This window comes from Phoca vitulina, unplaced genomic scaffold (assembly GCF_004348235.1).
Source record: "Phoca vitulina isolate PV1807 unplaced genomic scaffold, GSC_HSeal_1.0 scaffold19, whole genome shotgun sequence".
NCBI classification, from domain to species: Eukaryota; Metazoa; Chordata; class Mammalia; order Carnivora; family Phocidae; genus Phoca; species Phoca vitulina.
The window spans coordinates 17456433-17481948 of NW_022589722.1; the positions used below are offsets into that span (position 1 = coordinate 17456433).

Genomic DNA, 25516 nt, shown 5'->3' on the forward strand with positions numbered 1-25516 from the left:
TCTGAGAGGTGTGAATAATATCTCATTGTGGGTTTTTTTTTTTAATTTTATTATGTTATGTTAGTCACCATACAATACATCATTAGTTTTTTTTTTTTTAAGATTTTATTTATTTGACAGTGAGAGATACAGTGAGAGAGGGAACACAAGCAGGGGGAGTGGGAGAAGGAGAAGCAGGCTTCCCGCTGAGCAGGGAGCCCGATGCGGGGCTCGATCCCAGGACTCCGGGATCATGACCTGAGCCGAAGGCAGACGCTTAACGACTGAGCCACCCAAGCGCCCCACATCATTAGTTTTTGATGTAGTGATCCATGATCCATTGTTTTCGTATAACACCCAGTGCTCCATGCAGTACGTGCCCTCCTTAATACCCATCACCGGGCTAACCAATCCACCCTCCCCCCTCCCCTCTAAAACCCTGTTTGTTTCTCAGGTCCGTAGTCTCTCATGGTTCATCTCTCCCTCCAATTCCCCCCCCACCCCGTTTTTCCCTTCCTTCTCCTAATGTCCTTCGTGTTATTCCTTATGTTCCACAAATAAGTGAAACCATATGATAATTGACTTTCTCTGCTTGACTTATTTCACTTAGCATAATCTCCTCCAGTCCCATCCATGTTGATGTAGTGGGTTTTTTTTTTTTTTAAGATTTTGTGTGTTTATTTGAGAGAGAGCAAGAGTGGGGGTTGGGGGACAGAGGGGGCGGGAGAAGCAGACTCCCCGTGGAGTAGGGAGCCTGATAATGGGGCTGGATCCTAGGACCCTGGGATCATGACCTGAGCTGAAGGCAGATGCTTAATTGACTAAGCCACCCAGGCATTCCCTTCTCATGGTGTGTGGTTTTGATTTGCATTTCCCTGATGATGAGTGTTGTTGATCATCTTTTCATGTGCCTGTTGGCCATCTGGATGCCTTCTTTGGAGAAATGTCTTTTCATGTCTTCTGCCCATTTTTTTTTTTTTTTTAAGTAGGCTCCACGGGGCTTGAATTCATGACTCTGAGATCAAGACCTGGTCTGAGATCAAGAGTCAAGACGCTTAACTGACTGAGCTACTCAGGTGCCCTACTTCTGCCCATTTTTTAGTTGGATTATTTGTTTTTTTGGTGTTGAGTTGTATAAATTTTTTTTTTTTTTGAGAAATTCTTTATATATTTTGGATACTAACCCTTTATCAGATATGTCATTTGTAGATATCTTCTCCCATTCAGTAGGTTGTCTTTTAGTTTTGTTGATTGTTTCCTTCGTTGTGCAAGAGCTTTTTATTTTGATGTAGTCCTAGTAGTTCATTTTTGCTTTTTTTTCCCTTGCCTCAGGAGACGTATCTAGAAAAATGTTGTTAGGGCCGATGTCAGAGAAATTACTGCCTGTGTTCTCTTCTTGCATTTTTATGGTTTCAGGTCTCACATTTAGGTCCTTAATCCATTTTGAGTTTATTTTTGTGTATTGTGTCAGCAAGTGGGCCACTTTCTTTTTTTTTTTTTTTGCATGTAGCTGTCCAGTTTTCCCAACACCATTTATTGAAGAGACTGTCTTTCCCATTGCATATTCTTGCCTCCTTTGTTGGAGATTAATTGACCATTTCTTTATAATGTCTTAATATTTGGAGAGTTGTGGGCAACTTTGAGAATCTTGTGGACTGTCCCCTAGTGAAATAAATGTATCTTTGCACCTGACATTTTACTTGGGTTCCCAGGGTCTCTCTCTGACCCCCATGGGCCTTGGTGAAGGTGTGTTGCATTAGCCAGTGACCTAGTAGAAGTGGCCTTCTGCAGGGAGGAAGGAGAGAACACGTTTGGGACAAAGCAGTGTGATGTGCAGAGAGATTGCGGGGAATAAAATTGTTCTAAATGCAGAAATTGTTTTAGATACAGGAAAAGCCTAACTGGAATACAAAAGTGAGTGAGACAGGAAGGAACTAGAGGTGTGATGAGGCCTTTATCATTTTTAGGCAAATCTGAGCTAATGCAGCTAATCTGACTAATGCAGCTCTTCTCCAGAGGTTAGAACATTAAACTTAAATAGGAAAGACATTTTTAGTATGTTTAAATGGGCTTAACTATATAAAAAGGAAGGGAATTTGAGAAGGAAATCTTTATTATCGTATTGATGGTGAAAGTAAAATGATCCTTGGCAGTCTTCCCATACAGAATGGTTGTATCGACAAGGTAGAGTAGAAATTGCAGGTGATTTTGAGTTTCTTTGAGTAAATATTTTATAGAAAACCATGATTTGCTGTCATTCAGAGACAAAGGTGAACTACAGACCTGCAGAAGCCTCCAGGTGATGACGTTTTTCATCCGTCGCTACCTAGTTTGGAGGTCATGGTTGGCATCTCGGAGTAGTGGGCTAGTGTGTTTGATCCCATCTGGCACAGCACAGCTCCAGGGTTGGCTCCTTCCTCCTTACATCCCCGACAAGTGAAGACCACCCCTACTTATGATAAACCTACCTCCTTGCTCACTATACTATTTAGGGCGCTCTAGCTGTTACCTATATCATGTTTGATTTACTCCAGTGTCTGTTCTTTGTTGACCAAGCTGCACATGTGTAGTTGGAAGAGAATCTCTGAATTTGAGCAGTAGTGGCTCTCCAGGGGATTCATGGTTCTGGGTGAGTTGCAATATAGGAGCCTGGGAAAAGCAGCAAGTCTTTAATTGGAGTTTAGTGATTGTAGTCCTCTTCCACTTTTCTCTTTGAATTTTATTCTGTTTGGGAATTATTTGAAAGAAAGCCCCTCCAGCAAACATTAAGCAACAAGAAAGAAAGGGGTAAAATAAAAAAATCTTACTGTCCTAATGATGTTAAGGTGAGGGAGATGGGACATGAAAGACCTTTCCAGCCTTTGTGTTTAACTTTGCATTAACCTGATAGAAGGGGGTTAGTACATGTTCTTATTGTGGAGTAAAACTTCATTACTTTTATAGGTTGAACGAATTGAAGCAGGGACACCAGGCCGACTCAGGGTGATAGCTAAGTCCACCAGTCGTGATGAAATCATTCAAGGAGAGTATAATACGGTAAGGAGTGAACCCAAGTCATTGCTTCGTTAGAAAGCAAATAATGTGCTTATTGGATATTTGCTGGGTACATATAACGGCAGTTTTCTGTTTCCAAAACCCTTGATTATATTCCCATTTTAAGACATCTTTATTACTTGTGATATTATAATTTGTTTTATATGTAACTTAAAAATATCGTTTGTCAAATAGGTAAAAATGGTATCCAAGTTTTTAAATGACCTAGAACTTCTCTTTCAAAATTTTAATCTCCCTAGCTCACTACTTAAAAAAAAAATAATTCAGTCATAGGCTATGCTGTCTTTGTCCCTAAACTTGGCTAGATTTATAAAGGAATTGTTAACTTTCTTTTTCTTAATAAATGGGTAAGGATTTCTCCTATATCCTGTTCAGTGGATATATTTTTAAAATAATTTGATTAAACTCTTGCATTATTTTCTTAATGAAATACTTCTTTCCAGGTCTGGAAAATGAAATCAGATTGGCTTAATTATTAAGTAACTTATGTGCAGCCTTTTTGATAACAGTCACTGATATATTAATAATTTTTCAGGTATTGCTGGCAATAGGAAGAGATGCTTGCACAAGAAAAATTGGCTTAGAAACCGTGGGGGTAAAGATAAATGAAAAGTAAGAGAAAAAATTTTATTATATTTTATCGAATACTATTTCAGTTATTTGTAATACTGATTAATAGTGGAGTTTTAGATTTTTAGAGTTAGTTTTTATTATAGTTGGAGAAAACTCTCAGTGCCACTCACATTAGTATTTCCTGTTTTTTTTTCCCTTTTCAAAATCTAAATGGAAGATAGAGCAGATTGCATTTTGTTTCTTTAAGGTATAGTGTCCAGAAAAAGAATCTCACCCCACAGCTAATTGCAGGTGTGTGCTTTGAGCTTCATTAAATATGTAGATTTGAACCATGTTTAGAGCTACCAAGTTTTAGGATGATGAGTGGTCACTGTATTTCTAGTGAGAGCTGCAAGTATCGACAACTTCTTTTTTCGGGGTTAAAAGTTCTTCACATCCTCTGGACTATAGCACCACATGAGATAACTAAGATGGGTGGTAGCTGCTTATCTCCTGCCTGGGGCTATTTCCCAATATCACCTTTCTTAAGGCCCAGTAAAAACAAGTGCTGTGTATGCCAAATGTCTGGGAAACTAAAAATACAGGTTTCTTTTCCCCTTTTAGGAATAACCTGTATTTTGGAGAAGAAACTTCCTAATCTGATTGTGAGGATTTTTGAAAATTCATTTTTTTACTGGGATGAAGAGACAGAGTTGTTGAGGAGGTCACCAATAAGATTTAGCAGACCACATGTTCCATCAACTTAATAAACCTGCTAGCCTGTTTCCAGTGGGTCCAAAGCTTAGATTTTGTGTAATGTTAACAGCTAACACTTGCTGTGCACTTACTGTGAGCCACGGACTTTTGTGCTAAATATTTTGTACACATTTTCATTGAATCCTCACATTCCCTTAAGGTAGAAGATCGTATCCTTTTTCTTATTACCAGTATTCCCATTATTATGGTTCCCATTTATAGGTGGGAAAATGAAGCTTAGTGATATTAAATAGCCCTCCCAACATCATAGGGGTGATAACAAACAGACCTGGTTATTATAGTTTAGAATCTGCATATTCTTTTTTTTTTTTTAAGATTTTATTTATTTATTTGAGAGAGAATGAGAGCCCAAGGTAGGGGGAGGGTCAGAGGGAGAAGCAGACTCCCTGCTCAGCAGGGAGCCCGATGAGGGACTCCTGGGACTCCAGGATCATGACCTGTGCCAAAGGCAGTTGCTTAACCAACTGAGCCACCCAGGCGCTCTCTTTTTTTTTTTTTTTTTTTAAGTTTTATTTATTTAAGTAATCTTTACACCCAACGTGGGGCTCACACAACCCCAAGATCAAGAGTCGCATGCTCCTTTACCGAGCCATCCAGGCGCCCCTAGAATCTGCATATTCTTAACCACTGTTGTAGTTTTCCTCCAAAGTTTCTTACAGTTTTCTTATTCCAGAATTATCTCTAAGCTTTTTACATTTTTTTTAAATTTTTATTTTATTATATTTTATTTTATGTATGTATGTATTTAATTTTTTTAGAGAGTGCATGGGGGGTGTGGTGGTGTGGTGGGGAGAGGCAAAGGGAGAGAGAGAATCTTAAGCAGGCTCCATGCTCAGCGTGGAGCCTGATTCAGGGCTTGATCTCATGACCCTGAGATCATGACCTGAGCCGAAATCAAGAGTCGGATGCTTAACTGACCGAGCCACCTAGGCGCCCATGTGTGTATATATTTTTAAGTTAACACGTTAGAACGTTGCCCTTAGCTAGAATCACAATTTTGGGCTTCTTTTTTTTTTTTTTAAAGATTTTATTTATTTATTTATCTGACAGAGAGACATAGCGAGAGAGGGAACACAAGCAGGGAGAGTGGGAGAGGGAGAAGCAGGCTTCCCGCTGAGCAGGGAGCCTGATGTGGGGCTCGATCCCAGGACCCTGGGACCATGACCTGAGCCGAAGGCAGATGCCTAACGACTGAGTCACCCAGGTGCCCCACGATTTTGGGCTTCTTTGGGAGAAAGGAGATTTTGTTCTACTTAATAGTGGTAATTGATGATTTTAACTGAATGAATTTTCAGGACTGGAAAAATACCTGTCACAGATGAAGAGCAGACCAATGTGCCTTACATCTATGCCATTGGCGATGTCTTAGAGGGGAAGCTGGAGCTCACCCCAGTAGCAATCCAGGCAGGAAGGTTGCTGGCTCAGAGGCTTTATGCTGGCTCCAATGTGAAGGTGAGTTTGTGGATGACACTTATTGATGCTGGGTTTTTTTGTTTTGTTTATTTATTTATTTGAGAGAGAAAGAGAGCGTGCGTGAGTGGGGGAGGGGCAAAGGGGGAGAGAGAATCTCAAGCAGACTCTGTATTGAGCATGGAGCCCTACACAGGACTCGGTCCCACGACCTATGAGATCACGACCTGAGCCGAAACCAAGAGTTGGACACTTAACCGACTGAGCCACCCAGGCGCCCCACTATTGATACTGTTTTCAGTAACACTGCCAGTTCCCTAGTCAGGGGTAGCTGTGAGGTTTTCAAGGTCTTGAATAATTTAGCTATCTTGCTGACGGCATCCTAGATGTGCTTTATTAACTGTATCCCAAACAAGATATTGTTAAGACTGCTATACTTTTATGACTTTATTAAGAAAATTGTCATTCTTAGAATCACATTGGGAATAAAATGAGCTTGATTAATCAAGTTTCAGCACTGTTATGTTCCATATACGCATAATAGTTGCATTTTACATTAATTTCATTATTACCAATTTAAGTATAATTTTCTAAATCCTTTTATGGCACCTATCTAGGCTATAAAAGGATTTGGGGATCTGGTTAATAATGTCAGTTAAAACCAATATTCAGGCTTTATTACCCTGTCATTTTTAAAAATATGTGTTCCGCTCTTGGAATGTTTAATGTGTTATATTAATGTTCTAAAGTGATTTTTTTAAAGTCGGTATAGGAAATTGAAACTCTTAGGTATGTTTCATGGGACTAGATGGCAAGAATAAATAGACTCTCATTTTTTAAGATGAGTTTTTTTTTTTTAAGATTTTATTTATTTCTTTGACAGAGAGACAGCGAGAGAGGGAACACAAGCAGGGGGAGTGGGAGAGGGAGAAGCAGGCTTCCCGCTGAGCAGGGAGCCCGATGCGGGGCTCTATCCCAGGACCCTAGGATCATGACCTGAGCTGAAGGCAGATGCTTAACGAATGAGCCACCCAGGCACCCCTAAGATGAGTTTTTAGAGCAGTTACAGGTTCACAGCAAAACTGAGAGGAAGGTACCAAGATTTCCCGTGTGTTATTCCCTGCCCTCATATGTGCATAGCCTTCCCCATTATCAACATTTCCTCCCTAATTAATTATTGGAAAGGATTCCAGGAACACTGATTGTAAAGCACTTAGTCTCTGCCCATTTTCCTTACACATTAATCACCATGGGTTGATCTAGGTGGGTTACAGTAATGGAAACCTCAAAGAATGCAGCTAGTAAAATTTGTAACCGGCATTTCAAATGTACCTGGGGTTAGTTTGGATGGTGGCATAGCAAGATCTTCTATTTTGAAATTAACAGGATTGAGGCTAAAAATTAAAAAGGGTTTTAAATTCCAGATTGTCTGATCATCCAGGGCGTAGCAGCTGGTTATTACTACAATTTGGGATAAATTTAACCACTTCTTTGAATGAGTTATGTCTTGTATTCATTGTTGCAATTTTTGAGTATCTGGTAAACCAAGAAAGGGGTATTTAGAAATACAGCCTGAGATGCATTGAATTTGTTCTTGACCTTATGTCTTTGTGTTTTAGTAAAATGGAGATATTTTTATATGCCATAAATAACCAAAGGAGGCACATGCAAATATTTGCTCCTAAATTAAGTTGGAATTAAGTAGCACAAAATTCTTAAAAACCTTTAATGAATCTTTGCACCTACTTTGGACATACATGGCCTTCCATGTGTGGCCATGGTACTGTATTCTGTTCTCTGCCAGGTAGAGCAAATTTTTTCTTAAAGTGCCTTAAGCTTTATCAACATCAGAATTTTATGTAAGTTGCAATTAAAGGACTCTTTTTCTGTTGTTCTGTTTTGTGTTTTTTTCCCTTATTTTTAGTCTAACTCTAATAATAAGACAAATGCTTTCCCGAACAGGAAAATATAAACAGGTGCTGCTCAGATCTCTGAGTTTGAAATCTCACTGGTCTATCCATCCTTTAATATAGTAAATAAAGTCAAGTCGAAATGCCAGTAGATATCTAGGTTGAATGTATTTGGGGAAATCAAACACTTCTTTTTTTTTTTTTTTAAAACAACTGCATAATCTCTTTAATTAGCCCAACGTGTGTTAATGAGAATGTTACCATATATCTGAGAAGGTGAGAGAATCCATGTCTGCCCTCCTTCTAAAGGAGCAGCTCCCAGAAAAGATCTCTTTTCTGTTGAAAAGTTTAGCTTAACATCAACACCTGGCTGAGTTAAATCCATGATGGGATTTTAAGAGAGCCCAGATTGAATCCTGGGTGTTAGTGCCTTCCTCCAAAATTGCTGTCTATTCCTCACTGCTTTACCAGAGCGTTGGGAGGAAAGGGAGACAAAGCGCTACATGTGAGTTCTTGCGACATGCTTGGCACTGTGCTAAGTGCCTTGTAAGCCTTAACTCATTCAGCCTCGGGGCAGCTGTGGAGGTTGATGACATAGTACGGGGAAATTAGGTAACTGCGAGGTCACAAGGCTGGGAGGCAGCCGAGGCATAAATGAAGTCCAGTTCTGATCTTAGATACTGCTGTCTTAATCATGACGATTTATTGCCTAAGAAAGATTTGGGAAGTATAGATTATAGAAGAATAGGGGATGGAATAGGAAAGGTATCTCAAGACTTAAAGAATCCACCAATTTGCAAACATCTCTGTAACACATAACTTTCCTAAATAAAATGAAGTGGAAAATACATTGGGAAAATTTAAATGAACCTTTTTAACATTTAATAATAAACTTTTGAAACTTAAAAATATTTGCCATTAAATAAACTAAACAGTCTTTTGGAAACACAAATGAAAGGAAGGAAAAAAAAGTTTTTATCATTTCAAAAACTGATCTAGAACAGACTGTAAAGCTGAGTCAGCCTGTAGATGATGGTCATTCCACTAAGCCCTTTGTTTAAAAAGCCACATGAGGGGGCGCCTGGGTGGCCTGTAGATGATGGTCATTCCACTAAGCCCTTTGTTTAAAAAGCCACATGAGGGGGCGCCTGGGTGGCTCAGTTGTTAGGCGTCTGCCTTCGGCTCAGGTCGTGATCCCGGGGTCCTGGGATCAAGCCCCTCATTGGGCTCCCTGCTCGGCGGGAAGCCTGCTTCTCCCTCTCCCACTCCCCCTGCTTGTGTTCTCTCTCTCGCTGTCTCTCTCTCTGTCAAATAAATAAATAAAATCTTTAAAAAGAAAAAAAAAAGCCACATGAGAAGACACAGATACCAGTTTAAAGCACAGAATGACGGACGTGTCAGCAGAATGACCAGTTGCTGTCTCTTGGATCTTTTTAGAATTGCTCTCAAACACTTGAAATACTTTGTTTTCACAAAGAGTAAACATTGGCATCTTTATTATTAAAGTGGTACTTTATTTGTTAACTCAGTTTTATAAAATATTTTAGGGGTGCTTGGCTGGCTCAGTCGGTAGACCATGCAACTCTTGATCTCAGAGTCGTGAGTTCAAGCCCTGTGTTGGGTGTGAAGCCTACTTAAAAAATAAAAAATAAATATATAAAATATTTTATGTGAAAACCATAGAGAAGCCACAGTACACATATCTTCAACTTCAGAACAGGTTGTGTTCTAAAAGTTCATTAAGTTGATGTGAAAACTGCGAAGTGTATTCTCCAAATGGAAGTGTTAGAGACAAGGATTACATTTTCCAGGCTAGGCCACAACAGTCCATTTAAGTCCATTGGAACCTGCAGTTTGGAGCCCGGGACAAACTTTTCTTTTATATGGATCCAGATTTCCATCTGGTACACTGTTTCCTGCCTGAAGAATTTCCTTTAACAGTTACTTAGTGCATGTCTGCTCCTGGTGAATTCCTTTTCTACTCTTTGTTGTTGTTTGTTTATTTTGCCTCTGTTTTTTTGGAAGATATTTTTTGCTGAATATAGAGTTCTAGATTTACTGTGTTTCCTTAAATATTTAATGATCTGTCTGTTATCTTTTGGTTGCATGGATTCTGAACACAAGTATGCTATCATTTTTATCTTTGTGTTTTAGCAATTACTACGAAATTATTGCATGTCTTGGCATGCTCTTCCTTATAATTAATCTACTCAGGGTTTGTCAAGATTCTTGGATTTATGTTTATCCTTTTCATCAGATCTGGAAAATTTTCAGCCATTCATTTGTTTTTTCTGTCTTCCCTCTTCCTTTTTTTTTCTCCGCTCAGCCTCCAATGGATGAATATTGGTTTGCTCAGTATTATCCCATGAGTCTTCCGATGCTCTTTTCATGTTCTTTCCCCTGTTTCTGTGCTGTATTTTTTTCGAGAATCTGTCATGATGTCTTCAAGTTTGCTGATCTTCAGCACTAAGGCTATTCCATATTGTGTAGTTTGCACTTCAAATAGTTTTTTTCATCTCTATGAGTTTTATTTATTTCAAATCTTTTCCTTTTCTCTCCTCAGTGGGTTCACGTTTTTCTCTATTTGCTTGAATATACAGAACATATTTATAATAGCTCATTGAATGTCCTCTGATAATTCCATCATCTCGTCTTCCGTGTCTGTTTCTGTTAATTGATTTTTCTCTTGGTTTTGGCTCACGTGTTCCTGCTCCTTTGCATGTCTTGTTATTTTGGATGAATGTGGACATTGGACATTTTACATTGTTGGGTGATGGGTTTTGTTGAATTCTTTATACAGTGTTGGATTTTATGCTGGCCGCCCATTAAGTTATGTGGAACTAGTTTTATCCTTTTGTAAAACTTGCTTTTGTGCTTTTTTAGGGTCTGTCAATAGCCACCTTTCATCTAGGGCTGCCTTTTGGAGGACTCTCCCCGTTCCCCTTACTTTATGAATTCTTTCTACTCTGGCTTGAGGGAACAGGAGCTATTTCCAGTCCTGTAAGAGCTCTGGTCACTTGGGGCCTCCTGCTTTCTCTGTTTTCCAGTGGTTCTTTCCTTACCCTGGAGTACCTCTTGTGAGACATGGACAGATCAGTTCTCAGCCCAAATCTCTGCAGATTTCAAGAGTTCTTTCGTGCAGCTCTACCCTCTGGGGCTGTACCCTGCAGCTTCGAGCCACCCTGACTCCCCTGAACTGTGGTCTCTATCTCCATGACTCAGAGACTGCTGGGCTCTGAGTTCCCTCCTCTTGCACCTAGTCCCTAGATAGTGCTCTGGACGGTAAACAAGAAATCACTGGACTCGCCTCATTTGTTGCCTTTCTGTCAGGCCTGGATCACAGTCCTGCGCTGCCTGTTGTCCAGCATCTGAAAGTGTTGCCTGCTCTTTGTCTTGTTTTCTCGTTGTTGAAAGCAGGACAGTAATTCCGGTCCCTGATAACACCATGATGGCCGTCCGGGGATGTCTGCCTGTGCTTTTGATTCCGAATTCCAAGGGTTTATGTTCTTTTTAGAGAAAAAGGGTTATATTTATTGTTTCTAAAGGGAGACACATTTTAAAGATTTTACCCTACTGTTTTAAAGGGGAATTGAGTATCTGATATTTTAAATGCAGACTGTTACTTAGGCTCCCCTCTGTGTACAAATGTGGTCGGTAGGTTTTTACCACGTTGCATTTACAAACAGATTTGGCATTTACATAATCTCTTTTCCACACTTCACATCAGTATACTGAAGACTGAGAAATCCGTAGTAGAGAAACCTGTTTATTTACTTAATCCAGCGTTTCACAAACTTGTTTGACTTCAGAATCCTTTTGTCATCTCTACTGTTAACAACATAAAATGTGCTTTGGAAATACCGTGGGTAACTGTTGTTGTTTCTGTAGCTTCCACTTCAGTGGCTATGTAATACCACACTGAGTGTATGTACTGTGGAACCACTGTCCTGTTTGCGTTTGAGAGCCACTCAGTATATTCCCACTGTTGAGGTGTACTGCAGCAATGCTCGATTAATGCATGGAGCTTTTTCTGTAAATTATTATTATAGATTTCTAAGAGTGGGGTTCTTGGCACAGAGGTAAAGAATGTTTTTATGGCTCTTAATCGGTATTACCTAATTGGTTTTCCAAAGAAGTCTATTAATTCCTGTCACCAATATGAGACTGTCAGCATTGGGTACACTCGTCTTGTTTTTGGCTGCTTTATAAAGGGAGCAAAAGTGTGTCCTTGTTGTTAACATCAGTTGGTAGATGGATGGAGAAGGCACATGAATCTATTCATGACTGATCTTGCCAGACTTCAAACCTCTATTACAACTGTCACATGAGTTAATGGTTCTCAGGGTAGTAGGTTTATACCTGGGGTTGTGACTTCCCATACTTTTGGTAGAAATTTATTAGTCTGCTTTTCTCCTGATTTTGAACCTTTTTGACATATACCCTTTTTTGAGTTATAATTTCTCCTGTCTTAACTCTTTACTTCATTTTGAAACAGTGTGACTATGAAAATGTTCCAACAACTGTGTTTACTCCTTTGGAATATGGTGCCTGTGGTCTTTCTGAGGAGAAAGCTGTGGAGACATTTGGGGAAGAAAATATTGAGGTAAGTTATATTATTCTTTATGCCTGTGTTAAGTTACTGCTGCTTTTTGTTCAAAATTAAAAGTAACTTCAAGCATACAGAAAAGGTGAAAAATTGTACAAAGACCTTTCGTTAACCTGTAAATTTGTTTTATACTTTTTATATTCTCTTTTTTATCTCTCTGTGTCTGTATTTTTTTCCCTGCACCTTTTGAAAGGAAGTTAAATGCCCCTTTACTCCTAAATTCTTCAGGGTGTGTTTCCTGCGAACAGGGTATTTCTTTAGTAACCATGTTATAGTTACCACTTTTAGGAAGTTTAATGTTGATAGAATACTTGGATATAATCCACCTTCCGTTTTTCAGTCTTGTCAGCTGACCCAGTAATACTTCCTTCTATTTTTTGAAACCGCTTTTACTGGTTCCTTTTATTATTAAAACAATATTGTTGGAAATATGGAAAATACAAAGAAGGAAACTAAAACTTAACAACATTTCGACCACTCTCTTAGTGACAGTTGGGTGTTTTTGTGCTGCTCTCCTCTTGTAACTGCCACAGCCAAGGAACAGACACGTGGCACCTACTGCTTGTGTGTGTACAATGCTATACCTGGAGGGACTGCTGCTTTAAGTCATTGAGGAAGAAAGTGTCCAGTAAAACCTTCCAGAAGACCAGATCTGTAAATCCGTAAATTTTATGATAGAATAGCCTATTTTAAATCTCTTAATCTTTTTCTTATAATACGCATTAGCAGTAGCATGTAATATCTTGGTCTATTAGTACCACATGAGTAGCATTTTCTGATTATAAAAATAGTATATCCTCATTGTAGGAAGTTTGAAAAATTAGGAAAATGTAAAAGAAATTGTAATTTATAACGAGATCACTACTATTAATATTTTGGCACATTTCCTTCTAGCCTCTTTATAAGTATTTATGTGTTTATATATTGTATATATATGTGTGTATGTATAATTGTAGGTACATATATCTTAATTTTTTTTAAGTGTGATTAAGTTATGGGCAATTTTCTGTTCTATTTTACAGTTAATGTTAGGTCATGAGCATTTCACCCTAAAAACAGTGTTTTCAAAAGTGACTTATGTATTTTTGGATGCTATAAAATAATTTGTTAAGCCATACTTTTATTAGATTGTTTATAGTTTTTCACTATCATAAATAGAACAATGAACATCTTCATAATTCACTGTATTTCTCTGGTTATTTTCTGAAGATAGATTCCTATCAAAAGATTCTTACATTTTAAGGTTCTTTTTTTTTTTTTTTTTAAGATTTTATTTATTTATTTGACAGAGAGAGACACAGCGAGAGAGGGAACACAAGCAGGGGGAGTGGAAGAGGGAGAAGCAGGCTTCCCGCAGAGCAGTGAGCCCAATGCGGGGCTTGATCCCAGGTCGCTGGGATCATGACCTGAGCCGAAGGCAGACGCTTAACGACTGAGCCACCCAGGCGCCCCACATTTTAAGGTTCTTAATATATATCTCCTATTTCTTGACAGGCTTTGGCTTTCATTTTATTAGAATTTGCATTTTTCATTATAAAAGTAATGCATTTGGGGCACCTGGGTGGTTCAGTCAGTTAAGCATCTACCTTCGGCTCAGGTCATGACCTCGGGGTCTTTGGATTGAGTCCTGCGTCGGGCTCAAAGAACCCTTGGAGCAGCGGGGAACCTCCTTCTCCCTCTCTGCCCTGCTTGTGCTCTCTCTCACTATCTGTCGTCTCCTCTCTGTCTCTCAAATAAATAAATAAAATCCTTAAAAATAAATAAAGTAATGCATTTGGGTTGAAATTTTGAAAATGGAAATAGGAAACAATTATCCATAGACTTACGTCTGTAACACAGCAGTTGTTAGCAATTTGGGTAATTTCTTTAATCATCTTTTCCCTGTATAATTATTGTGATACATGACACTATTCAGTTTTATAACCCACATTTTAAAAAAAAGTTCACATTGTATTACAGCATCAAAGAACACTTTATTATAATGGTTACATAATCAGTATGTTTTTAAAAGGTAGACAACCATATATGTTTTGAATTGAGACTAGCAGCTGGAGGCGGAAAAAAATCCCTGTAGTCACCCAGACTTAAGTTCACGAAGCATCAGTCAAGATACCTGCGTCCTCCCACCTCTCATCTTCCCTCCCTCCTGCCTTTCTCTTCTTCATTGCTGTTGGCGAATAATGCCAAAAGAGGAAATGTCTATGGAAGCATCAAGCAAGGAACTGGATGATTGCTATAATTGTTCCTGGCACTTCACTTGTTTCTTGCCCAAAGTTGTCATTCCTATGCAAGATAGTGTTATGTTTTTTATTTCTTTTTTCTTTTGTTTTCTTGATGTAAGACAGCAAGTAATTACCTGGCTTCTTTCTCTCATTTGCTTGCTTTTTGTTGTTATTATTACTTAAGGTTTACTGTTCGGAGGTTGAGATATAATTAAGGGATGAGCTTATAGCAAAGGGGCCTGACAACAAGTTTAAGGTCGTTTACCTTCTGACCAAATTCCTACTTATTCCATGAATTTTATTGTTTAATGAAAGTCTAAGTATCAAAGAGCCTCCAATGTTTTTAATCCACAGCTGGTGTTTGTCAAACATACTTCTTAAGATAATGGGTCTTAAATTGTGTGTATATCTTCTCAGGTTTACCATAGTTACTTCTGGCCGTTGGAGTGGACGATTCCATCAAGAGATAGCAACAAATGTTATGCAAAAGTAATCTGTAATATCAAAGACAATGTAAGTGAAATCCTCATTGAATCCTTTTTTCCAGTAATTTCATTTGTTTTTAATACGTAGTTCTATTTTGATCACATGATGGACATAGCATTCCTTTAGTATTTTACGTGTTGGTCTTCCCAGCCGCGTGGACACGGTCTGAGGGCAAGGGTCATGGTGACACCGCTTGGCCTGCACTCAGCGTCACCGGCACAGGGCTCCGCACGTGGCCGGTAGGCCCGCCGACCTTGCCAAGCGCAGACCACAGAGACAACGTGAGAACTGTGTGTGTTCATAAAAGGGAAGCCATGAAGTCAGTGACTTCTAGAAATAACGAGAAAGTATAAAAGAACGGGAGGAACACACGTTTGTGTCCTAAGCAGCTTTTCTCTAGTAAGAGAGAAGCCATCACAGAGGAAATTTATAACAGCTTATGTTTATTGAGCACTTACTATGTACCATTGCAGTACTTGGAGGTCTACATGTATTAACTTAGTTAATTCTTATACAATCTAATGAGCTAATGAGAAAGGTGTGTAATGGGAAGAGCTCTTCACTGGGTTCTGATTTAAGATTTCATTACCGGCTACTGCATGTAACACCAGTAACTGAAAGCCTGTGGGCAAACTCCTTGACCTCACAGAGCTTGTTTCCATACCTACAAAGTGATTGAAGACATGCTTGGTTTTCTGTCTTTTTTGGCTGCTATTCCCATGCTCAGAACACATGTATGCACACATACATACTTGTGGATTGACTCTGATGAGGACTGGTATTTTTAACTTAGCTGGGATCTTACTTTGAAAAAAAAAGGCCTGAGTAAAAATGTAAACCATGCCAAAGAATCCATAATTAAAAGCCAAATAACCTCACGTTTTTTCTTATTTTGGGATTTGAATATAATTAAACCATGTATCCTGTTGAGAAGCTACTGTTTCAGACAGTAGTGCAGGAAAACCTGGACCCTTTATGAAAAAGATCATCCCAGATGCATTTAATAAGTGAATATGCTAGGATGCAGTTGATGTAAAGAACAATTTTACGGAATTTTTGCTTTGCAGACGTAGGTTTTTATTATTAGAAGTGTTTGAGTACACATTAGCCATCATGCTGCTGTAGACAGAAGGAGAAAATGTCTGATGTTCTGTCTCCCTCTAGCAAGAGCTAGTTCAGTTGCATGTTGCATGTAGCAATCAATGAAATCTCCACATTTTCCTTCAGACCAAGGAAATCTGTTTCATGTATATGCGGTTCATTTGTCTTTTTTTCAGTGTTGTGTCATTTGTTCAAATAATGCTTTCATTTTAAAGATTTTATTTATTTGAGAGAGAGAGAGCATGTGAGAGAGAAAGCAAGAGAGAGCACGAGCAGGGGGAGCAGCAGAAGCAGGCTTCCTGCAGAGCAGGGAGCCCTCCTCGGGGCTCGATCCCAGGACCCTGGGGTCATGACCTGAGCTGAAGGTAGACGCTTAACTACTGAGCCACCCAGGCGCCTCTCAAATAACACTTTTTAAATTTAATATGAAAAATGGTTTTCACTACGAATGAGCCCCATCTCAATTAAAATAGTTGAGGCCATAAGGAGGGTGATACTGTTTTCAATTATTTTAATAGACAAAGATAGTATTAGAAAAGATGAATACTTGTCATTGTTCTTCTGTCATGAGCAATCTCATGCAAAAGCATGCTTCTAGAACTTGACCATCCTTGGGGCATATGCTTTATTCATTTTGAGTCAGTCACTTCACAGTGTCTACCTGTGCTTGGTTTTTCCAGTGTTTATTGTCTACTAGGTTTTTATTCTTTTTGTATGCTGTGCTTCTCTTATATGAAATATTTAACATTTACAGGAAGATAGGGAAAGTACCCACTGTCCAGATTCAATGAATGTTAACATTTGGTGTGTTTGCTTCACCAAAGCTTTTCTCTAGGAAGAAAGAAACCATCACAGAGGCAATTTATAACAGCTTATGTTTACTGAGCACTTACTGTGTACCATTGCAGTACTTAGAGGTCTTCATGTATTAACTTAGTTAATTCTTGTACAATCCTGTGAGGTGTGTACTCTTGTTATCCCGTCTGTTAATGAGGAAACTGAAGCACATGGAGGTTAAGTAATTGTGCTCAGCTCACTTATCTAGTTAATGGCAGAGTTGGAACTAATCACAGGCAGTGTAGATCCCACGCTCTTAAGCATTACCCTATGCCTGTGTAGTCTTTCGTATTCCTTCTCAATCCCAAAGTCCTCACCCCTTGCCCCAGAGGTAACACTGTTTTGAAGTGAGTGCCTCACCTGTTCATGTTTTTACGTTTGCTGCCTGTTATATATCCATAAACATTATGCATTGTGGTTTAAGAGTGGTATCCTCAGCTAAAAATAGAAGCCTGCAACTTTTTAAAAAAATCTCTTTTTTTTGAGATCTATCCATATTATTAAATGTATATCTAGTATATTTTAAGTGCAGTGTGTTTGGTGCTTTATCTATACGCTAAACCCCTGATGGGCGGGATGAATAGTGTAAGAGTTCAAGGTGGAATATATTACAGTACTTCAGCAGCAGGATGACCTTCCTGATTGTTCTCCAGGCAACGACTGAACCTTAGATAACGCTGTACACCCCGCAGCCTGAGGTGCCTTACCTGTGGTGAGGAGGTTGACTAGGTTAGCTCAGTCATGAAGTCTGAACATTAGAATTCATCAGATTTCTCTGCCCTTGGTAGCTGGAGTCCGGGATTTAGAGTTAATTCAGAGTTGCCAACATTTTCCTCTTGATTTCAGAAAGGGTTTCAGATTGGAAGAATTTTAAGTCTAACTGTGCTGTCTACCCCCAAAGCCTTAGTTAAAATGATTTTTAAATTTAAATGATTGCTTTTATCTATTTTTTTTTTTCAATTTTTATTTTTTTAAGACTTGTTTATTTTAGAGAGTAAGAGAGTGGGTGGGGGGTGAATAGGGAGAGAGAGAAACCCAAGCAGATTCCATGCTGAGCGTAGAGCTCGATGTGGGGTTTGATCTCATGATGCCAAGATCATGACCTAAGCCAAAACCAAGAGTGGGATGCTTTAACCAACTGCGCCACCCAGGCACCCGTAGATTTTTACTTTTTTTCAGTAATCTCTACACTCAGCATGGGGCTCAAACTCAAAACCCCAAGATCAAGAGTTGCATGTTCTACCGACTGAGCCAGCCAGGCACCCCGAAATGACTGCTTTTAAATGTTACGGCTATCACAGGTAGTTTATCTAGAGCTTTTAGGCAACCAGATAGAGGAGATGAGGACAGAACTGCCCTTTGAAAACATGTTCCAGAACATTTTGGTGCTTATGGAATTGTAGACATGTTTGCTTTTAATGATTTTCTTCCTTGGTCAAGGCCAGCTCTTGTCTCTCCCTTCTTGCTTGCTGTCACCACCACACTCTGCTGGCCCATGTTGGAATATCTGCAGCCTAAGTCACTTTTAGCAAGTGTTAATATAGGTCTTTGATAATTTCTGAACAGGGTTTTCAGAATAGACTAGGTCTGTGTTCTAGGTTATAAAGGGGGAAAGAATCAGTATAACTGTTATTACTTTATTTTACATCTTAGGAACGTGTTGTGGGCTTCCACCTACTGGGTCCAAATGCTGGAGAAGTGACACAAGGCTTTGCAGCTGCCCTCAAGTGTGGACTGACCAAAAAGCAGCTGGACAGTACCATTGGAATCCACCCCGTCTGTGCAGAGGTGGGTCCCCTACACTTTAACAGCTCTGTTTAAAAGTGCACAACAGCACGTGGCTTGCGAGTGGCAAGTCCAGGACTCTGAAGTTAGTGTCTTTGTGCTGTAGTTGAGCTACTTCTGTATCTCCTTACAGTTTAGTTCATGACGGAATACCTCAAAAGGAGCCTTGTCTCTAGAAGTGATTTTTCCTTTTTCACGTACCTTCGTTCCTGGTGTGAACTGGATAGTAGTTTCATGCTGATGGAAAAATGATGGCAATGATTTATTTATAGAGATGTGCCTTAAATCTTTTATCATGTCTCCTAAATTATTTTCACGGCAGTCAGTGGCTAATGCTGTTCATACCCAGAAAGAGCTTCAATCCTGTTATCCCAGAGCTACCTCAAGGCTAAATGATGTTGTCTCCCTCTTTAGTTTTGGTATCAAAGGATGAGATTTGAAAGTGATGCTTTTAAGAGATCAAGCAAAAATGACATGAGAAGTGGAAGTTGACTGCTCTGGGCCTCTGGGTGTCAGTGTTTCCTCATGCTTGTCTGGGATCATGCAAGAGTTGAATGTTGTCATGCTTACTGCGAAGCAGTCCTTGTAAACTAAAAGTGTGTCTACTTTGGAGACCGTGGTGAAGGTTGGGAGGAGGTAGCTCGTATTAGACCAGCTTAGCTCTGGAGTTGAAAATCGTAGCTGTTATCTGGCTGCCAGAGTCCGTCGTTTCCAGGGCGGGCGTGTGCTTACACACATGTGTGCGTGCTCATGCCCGATTTCATTCTACAGCCGCTTACCCGGTTGATTTCTGTTCTTTTTGCCCTCGCACAGCTGAACTCTTTGCCGAGTGTGTGAAATGTCAACTTCAAGACCTGGAAAAATGTTTTTTTCTTTCTGCTTTGCCTTTTCTATGATTAGGGATAGGGTCCTCCTCTGTGTTAATATGCACCTGGCTGGGATGGATGCATAAAATATTAACATGTTTAGTGACCAGGGCATTATTCCTAGAAAACTGCTGTTTTTGTGAAATAAACCTAAACTTCTAAAAGGATGACCCCCAAATTGAATCCAGATGGAAGTTCTTAAAGAATGTATAGTATATCTTTTTTTGTTCAGTGTAATGACTATCTGCCTAGGGGGGGAACCACCTAACTTCATTTTTTCAAAAACACGTTCAGTGAGATAAATATTAGAATATAATATGATGCTTTAAAAAGATCAAGCTGACGTAACCAAGTGCCACACGCTGGGTGGCCTAACACAACAGAAGTTTATTCTCAAGTAGTTCTGGAGGCTGGAAGTCTGAAATCAAGGTGTTAGCAGGGCCACGCTCCCTCCCAGGGCTCTCGAGAAGAATCTTGCCTGGCCTTTCCAACTCTTGGTGGTCGCTGGCTGCCCTTGGCTGTCCTTGGCTCAGTCCTGCGTCGCTGCAATCTCTGCTTCTGTCTTCACGTGCACAGCCTTGCATCCTGTGTGTCTGTGTCTGGATTCACCTTGTTGGAAGGACATCAGTCATTGGATTAGGGGTCAAATCCAGCTGACCTTATCCAAATGAGGTCATGTTAACAGGGACCGGGGGTTAGGACTTGAGCATATCTTTCTGGGAGACATAACTCACATTAGTGAGTGTATTTAAAACTTGAGAAGCCAGTCCAAGGTCCTTACAAACAACAGCACTCCTCTGGCATGGATGAAAAGATGACTTCTCAACTTGCGTATGTGAGTGTCTAACTTTTTAAATCTGAGTTTAGCTCTCGGTGGGCTGGTGAAAAGACTGCCTGCCCTCACCTGCGTAGTTGTGTTGTATTGTGGCCCAGCAGTGGCGAGTGGGATGGCATCTGGCAGGATGACTGTCAGCTGGGCAGAGAGATGCGCCGAAGAGCTAGGGCGTCTTCCCGAGGCCCCTGCCTACAGGGAGGTCAGCCAAAGGCCTGTTCTCCCTGGTGGACCTGGCACATTTGGGGACCTGGGTAAGCATTTGCTGCTATGCATCTCCATCTGTTGGTTCTCTTATGAATTTGAAGCTTGGAGGCTGAAAGTTGCACTGATTTGATAGGGCTTAAAAAATTTTTTTTTATTCCCAAGCTGGTGGTTGATTAATGAGAGAAAAATTGGGTGCTCTGTCAGTCTGCGAACACATTTGTTAGGCAGTTGTGTGTGTAGCACTGTGCTGGGCACTTGTGGGGCTAGGGCAGGGATTTAAGATGAGATTAAGAGAGAGCAGGAGGCAGCTGAGTGAAGGACCAGTTGCAGTTCAGTGTGACAAGCCCCCAGATCAGGGTCCATCCAAAGTGGTGTCTGGAGTAGGGATGCCGGGGCAGGACAGGTGAGGAGGTAGTTCTTATCTACGACGAGTAGAATGTGTTGGTGGTTAACCAGTCAGAGGGATCACCAAAGACAAGGCTCTGGGAGAGATCCTGTTCCTTCACGGAACTGGAAGGCCCTCAGTACTGCTGTAGCTTGAAGGAGCCCAGAGAGAGGTGGAAAAATTATGCTAGAGAAGTAGGTAGGAAGGTCATGGCCTTGTAAACCAAGGCAGGGTGTTTGGGCTTTATCCTGGGGGCACTGGAGTTCGGCTGAGAGAAGGTCAGCGCAGGGGGTAACGTGATCAGATGCACCGTGGAGAGAAATCCCTGGCTGCGTTGTGGCATTGGACTTGGACCCGAGCGGGCACATCCGGAAGTAAGAGAGGAGATGGTGCTGGCAGTGGACATCAAGAGACCTTGATACATTTGGGAGGGAAATAGGAGGTGGCTTCACGTGCTTGCCAACTGACAGCAAGTGGGTGAGGGAAGAAGTGGGAGTGACTCACAGCTGTGGCTTGAAGCAGCAAGAGCAGGTTCCAGGGGCGTGATGCTGACCACGGCGCTGACGTTCATCAGGCCTTCCTTGTGTGTCAGGCAGTCTGCTCTCTGCCAGGTCCTTACAAGAATTCCCCCCTTGGCGGGGAGGGGCAGTCGGAGCTCCACTTGACAGATGGGGAAATGGAGGACAGGGAGGTTGAATAACTCATCCATGGTTCTCCAGCTTGGAACTGACAGAACCAGGATTCAGACCCGACCAGTCTGGCTCCCGAGACACCACTGTGCAGACGATACTCCACTTGCGTGTTCCTTCCACGGTATTGGACATAGGACTTAAAAAATGGAAGTGATTTCCTGGTGGCAGCACGAGTGTGTGGAGACACAGAGCTGGATTGTAATCTCAGCAAAAGCTCAGTGAGCCTGGCCCCAGCGCCCAGCTTTTCGGCGGCCTTAGTTTCCACATTAACTAAAACAGAGATGGTGCTGGAGTCATAGCAGCGCTGTGCAGAGAGTGTCTAGGCTGGGTTCTTACGGGGCTTTGCATTGTTAGAAGATGTGGTTTCACTCAAGGTCATCCTTATAGTATTTCTTCAGGGGGCTGGGGGCTGGGGTGGGAAGGGGTGCGTATTTTGAAAAAGCTCCTCTTCCGGGTGCCTGGCTGGCTCAGTCAGAAGAGCATGTGACTCTTGATCTCAGGGTCATGAGTTCAAGCCACATTTGGGTGTAGAAGTTACTTAAAAATAAAATCATAAAAAAAATTATTTGAAAACAGAAACAAGAAGAAAACAAAATAGTTCATCCATTTCTCCCATCCCCCCACCCCTGCCTCTTGCAACCACCAGTCTGTTTTCTCTGTGAATTTGTTTTTTTGTTGTTTTTAAGATTTTATTTATTTATTAGAGAGTAAGCGAGAGAGAGCACAAGTGGCGGTGGTGGGGAGAGGGGCAGAGGGAGAAACAGACTCTCCCCATTGAGCAGGGAGCCTGATGTAGGACTCAATCCCAGGACTCTGGGATCATGACCTGAGCTGAAGGCAGTCGCTTAACTGACCGAGCCACCCAGGCGCCCTATGTTGTTTGTTTGTTTTAGGTTCCACATATAAGAGAGACCCTATAGTATTTGTTTTTCTCTGACTCATTTCATTTAGCATAATGCTCTTGAGGTCCATTCATGTTGTTGCAGGTGGCAAAATTTCATTTTTTTAATGGCTGAGTAATAGACGTGTATGTGTGTGTGTGTGTATACACACCACATTTTCTTTATCCATTGATGGACACCTAGGTTGCTTCCATATCATGGCTGTTATAAGTAATGCTGCAGGGAACATGGGGTTGCAGATACTTTTTCAAATTGGTGTTTTTTTGGGGGGGATACATACCCAATACTGGAATTCCTGGATCATATTGATAGTTCTATTTTTAAGGAACCTCCGTATTGTTTTCCATAGTGGTTGCACCAACTTATGTTTCCACCAACAGTGCACAAGGGTTCCCTTTTCTCCACATCCTCGCCAACACTTAATTCTTTTCTTTTTGTTAGTAGCCATACTAACGGGTGTGAGGTGGTATCTCATTTTGGTTTTGATTTGCATTTCCCTGATGATTAATAATGTGGAACATTTTTTCATGTACCTGTTGGCCATTTGGATGTCTTTGGGAAAATTTCTGTTCAGACCTACCTGTTTCTTAATTGGATTTGATTTTTTGCTGTTGAGTTGTATGAATTCTTTGTATATTTTAGATATTAGCCTCTTATTAGATACATGATTTACAATTATTTTCTTCCATTCAGGCAAGAGAGGAGTGTTGGTTTTTTTTTTTCCTCCCTCAATATGAACTACTTGTTCACAAATCAGATTTTGAAAGACCAAAGTCTTCCAATCTCCCAGCTATGGAAATATTTTTTACAGCGTCTTGAACAAGGGAAAGTGAAATTTGATTTGTAGGCAATTTTAAGGGACTGTTTTTTCTGTATTAAAGGTAGGTGTGACTTGGACAATAATTAGGTTAGGTACTGGGCCCACTGTTTTTTCATGTCCAGCTTCTCTAGAGATGTGCCACTCACAATGTCCCCAGAGGGTTTGTGACCAGTCCATGTGGGATACGGATGGAAATGAAGAAGGGAGGGTAGGAACTTGACGAGCTATTTGACCGTATCTAAGCTTGGCTTTTAATTTTACCTGCCTTTTAAAATTTCATTTTCTAATACATTTTTATTGGATTTCACAAATGTCAGGCCATAGGTTGGATTAGAGGTAATAATAAAGTTAAAAACTGGTCCTGAGCACTGTTTTAAAATGTTCAGAACTAGCCCCAGCTCCGGGCCAGCTGTCGGCAGTTTGCAGAATGAATCACTGAGTGTTCTTCATACCATTTTGATAACATAACCTGGGCAGTTGAGCAACCAACCTCTGGTTCTGAGGAGTAATTACTGAGAAAAGATGACAGATTCCTCAGTTGAGGAATTGCTCTAAAAGAAAGAGAGAGTACTCTTGTTTGGATTGAGATCTCTTTGGTGTCATTACCGGGGGAGTCTTAACGCCTGGAGCATCAGTAATGTGTTAGCGTTATTCAGCGTGAAGATAGTGTGGTGATAATTTATTCCGGATCTCTGAGCAGCAATAATTGAACAGGAAACTGATTGCACATCATTTGGAGTAGTAATTCCAATTAATCAAGTTTATTTGTAGGGGAAAAATAATAGCTCAAGAGGAGAGAGCATTAGGAAAGACCCCCGGGAAATGTTTTTAAGTCAATCTTAGTGCTGAACATCGAAAGTTTTAACTGTCAACCTAATCGCAGCCTGAGTAGGGGGGCTTGTGAGCCTGGGGAGGCGGTGGCAGATCTGAATGTGAGGGGCGTGCCTACAGCAGCCCTTGACCTCTGTAAGTGCTCTTTGTGCTGGCCTAGAGAAGCAGGAAGAGGCGGCCTCCAGGCTCCTTTTAAAAAATATGTGTTTTTATGAAAATTCTAAAGCAGCTACGTGCAAATAAAAATCTTGCAAAAATTGACCTTGTTAGTTTTTTCATTTAGACTAATCAGCAGTGGCACTTTGGCTTCTCCATATCTTCACCGTAAGCATGTTATTAGTACAAGAAAATAGATAAGAGCTCTTTAAAAAAAAAATCTTTTGATGGGTTTTCTTTTCTTTCTTTCTTTCCTTTTTTTTTTTTTTAAGAGAGCTGGTTTGTGTGAGCAGGGCAGGGTGGGGCAGAGAGAGAAGGAGAGAATTTTTTTTTTTTTAAGATTTTTATTTATTTAATTGACAGGGAGAGAGAGAGAGAGACAGCGAGAGAGGGAACACAAGCAGCGGGAGTGGGAGAGGAAGCAGCAGGCTTCCCCTCGAGCAGAGAGCCCGATGCGGGGCTCGATCCCAGGACCCTGGGATCATGACCTGAGCTAAAGGCAGTCGCTTAACCAACTGAGCCACCCAGGCGCCCCAGGAGAGAGAGAATTTTAAGCACACTCCACGCTGGCGTGGAGCCTGACTTGGGGCTCCATCTCATCACCCTGAGATCATGACCTGAGCCGAAATCTAGCGTCAGACACTTAACTGGCCACCCAGGCGTCCCAGGGTTCCTTTTCTATCCACATCTCCTACCAGTTCTATTTCTAAATTAATTCCTGAGAAATAAAACTTAAGCTTGTAAATTCAGAAGCCTGAAATTTGCTGTAATGTATTCGCTGGCTCTTTATGTTTTTTCCTTTATAAAAATTGAAGCCAGTGTGTTTGATGTTATTTTAAATTGCCCATGATATCATCCTAACACAGCTTTTTCATTATCACGTATAGTCTTTCTGTCCTTGTCCACAGTTGCACATTTTTTTAAACAAAGGAATTTTATTGCTTTTCAAAAGAGTTGTCATAGCTTACAGTGTCATCAGCATGAATTTAGGAGTGCTAATGAAAATGTTACAAAATTCAGTGTAAATTTTTTTTCTATTTTAGTAAAAAAGGACTTTCAAGGATTTTTACATATCTTTGCTAACCTTTTTTTTTTTTTTTTTTTTT

At 40.5% G+C, this 25516-nt stretch overlaps 1 protein-coding gene across 4 annotated transcripts in view; it reads left to right on the forward strand.

Annotated features, from left to right (window-relative positions):
• Positions 1–25516, forward strand: part of TXNRD1 (thioredoxin reductase 1) — a 115878-nt gene that overhangs the window by 84318 nt on the left and 6044 nt on the right. For all 4 annotated transcript variants that reach the window (XM_032416232.1, XM_032416234.1, XM_032416231.1 and 1 more), the window contains 6 exons: positions 2923–3015; positions 3569–3645; positions 5658–5814; positions 12178–12285; positions 14928–15023; positions 18588–18722. In XM_032416232.1, coding sequence (XP_032272123.1) covers positions 2923–3015; positions 3569–3645; positions 5658–5814; positions 12178–12285; positions 14928–15023; positions 18588–18722 — 666 coding nt within the window. The remainder of the gene's footprint in view (positions 1–2922; positions 3016–3568; positions 3646–5657; positions 5815–12177; positions 12286–14927; positions 15024–18587; positions 18723–25516) is intronic.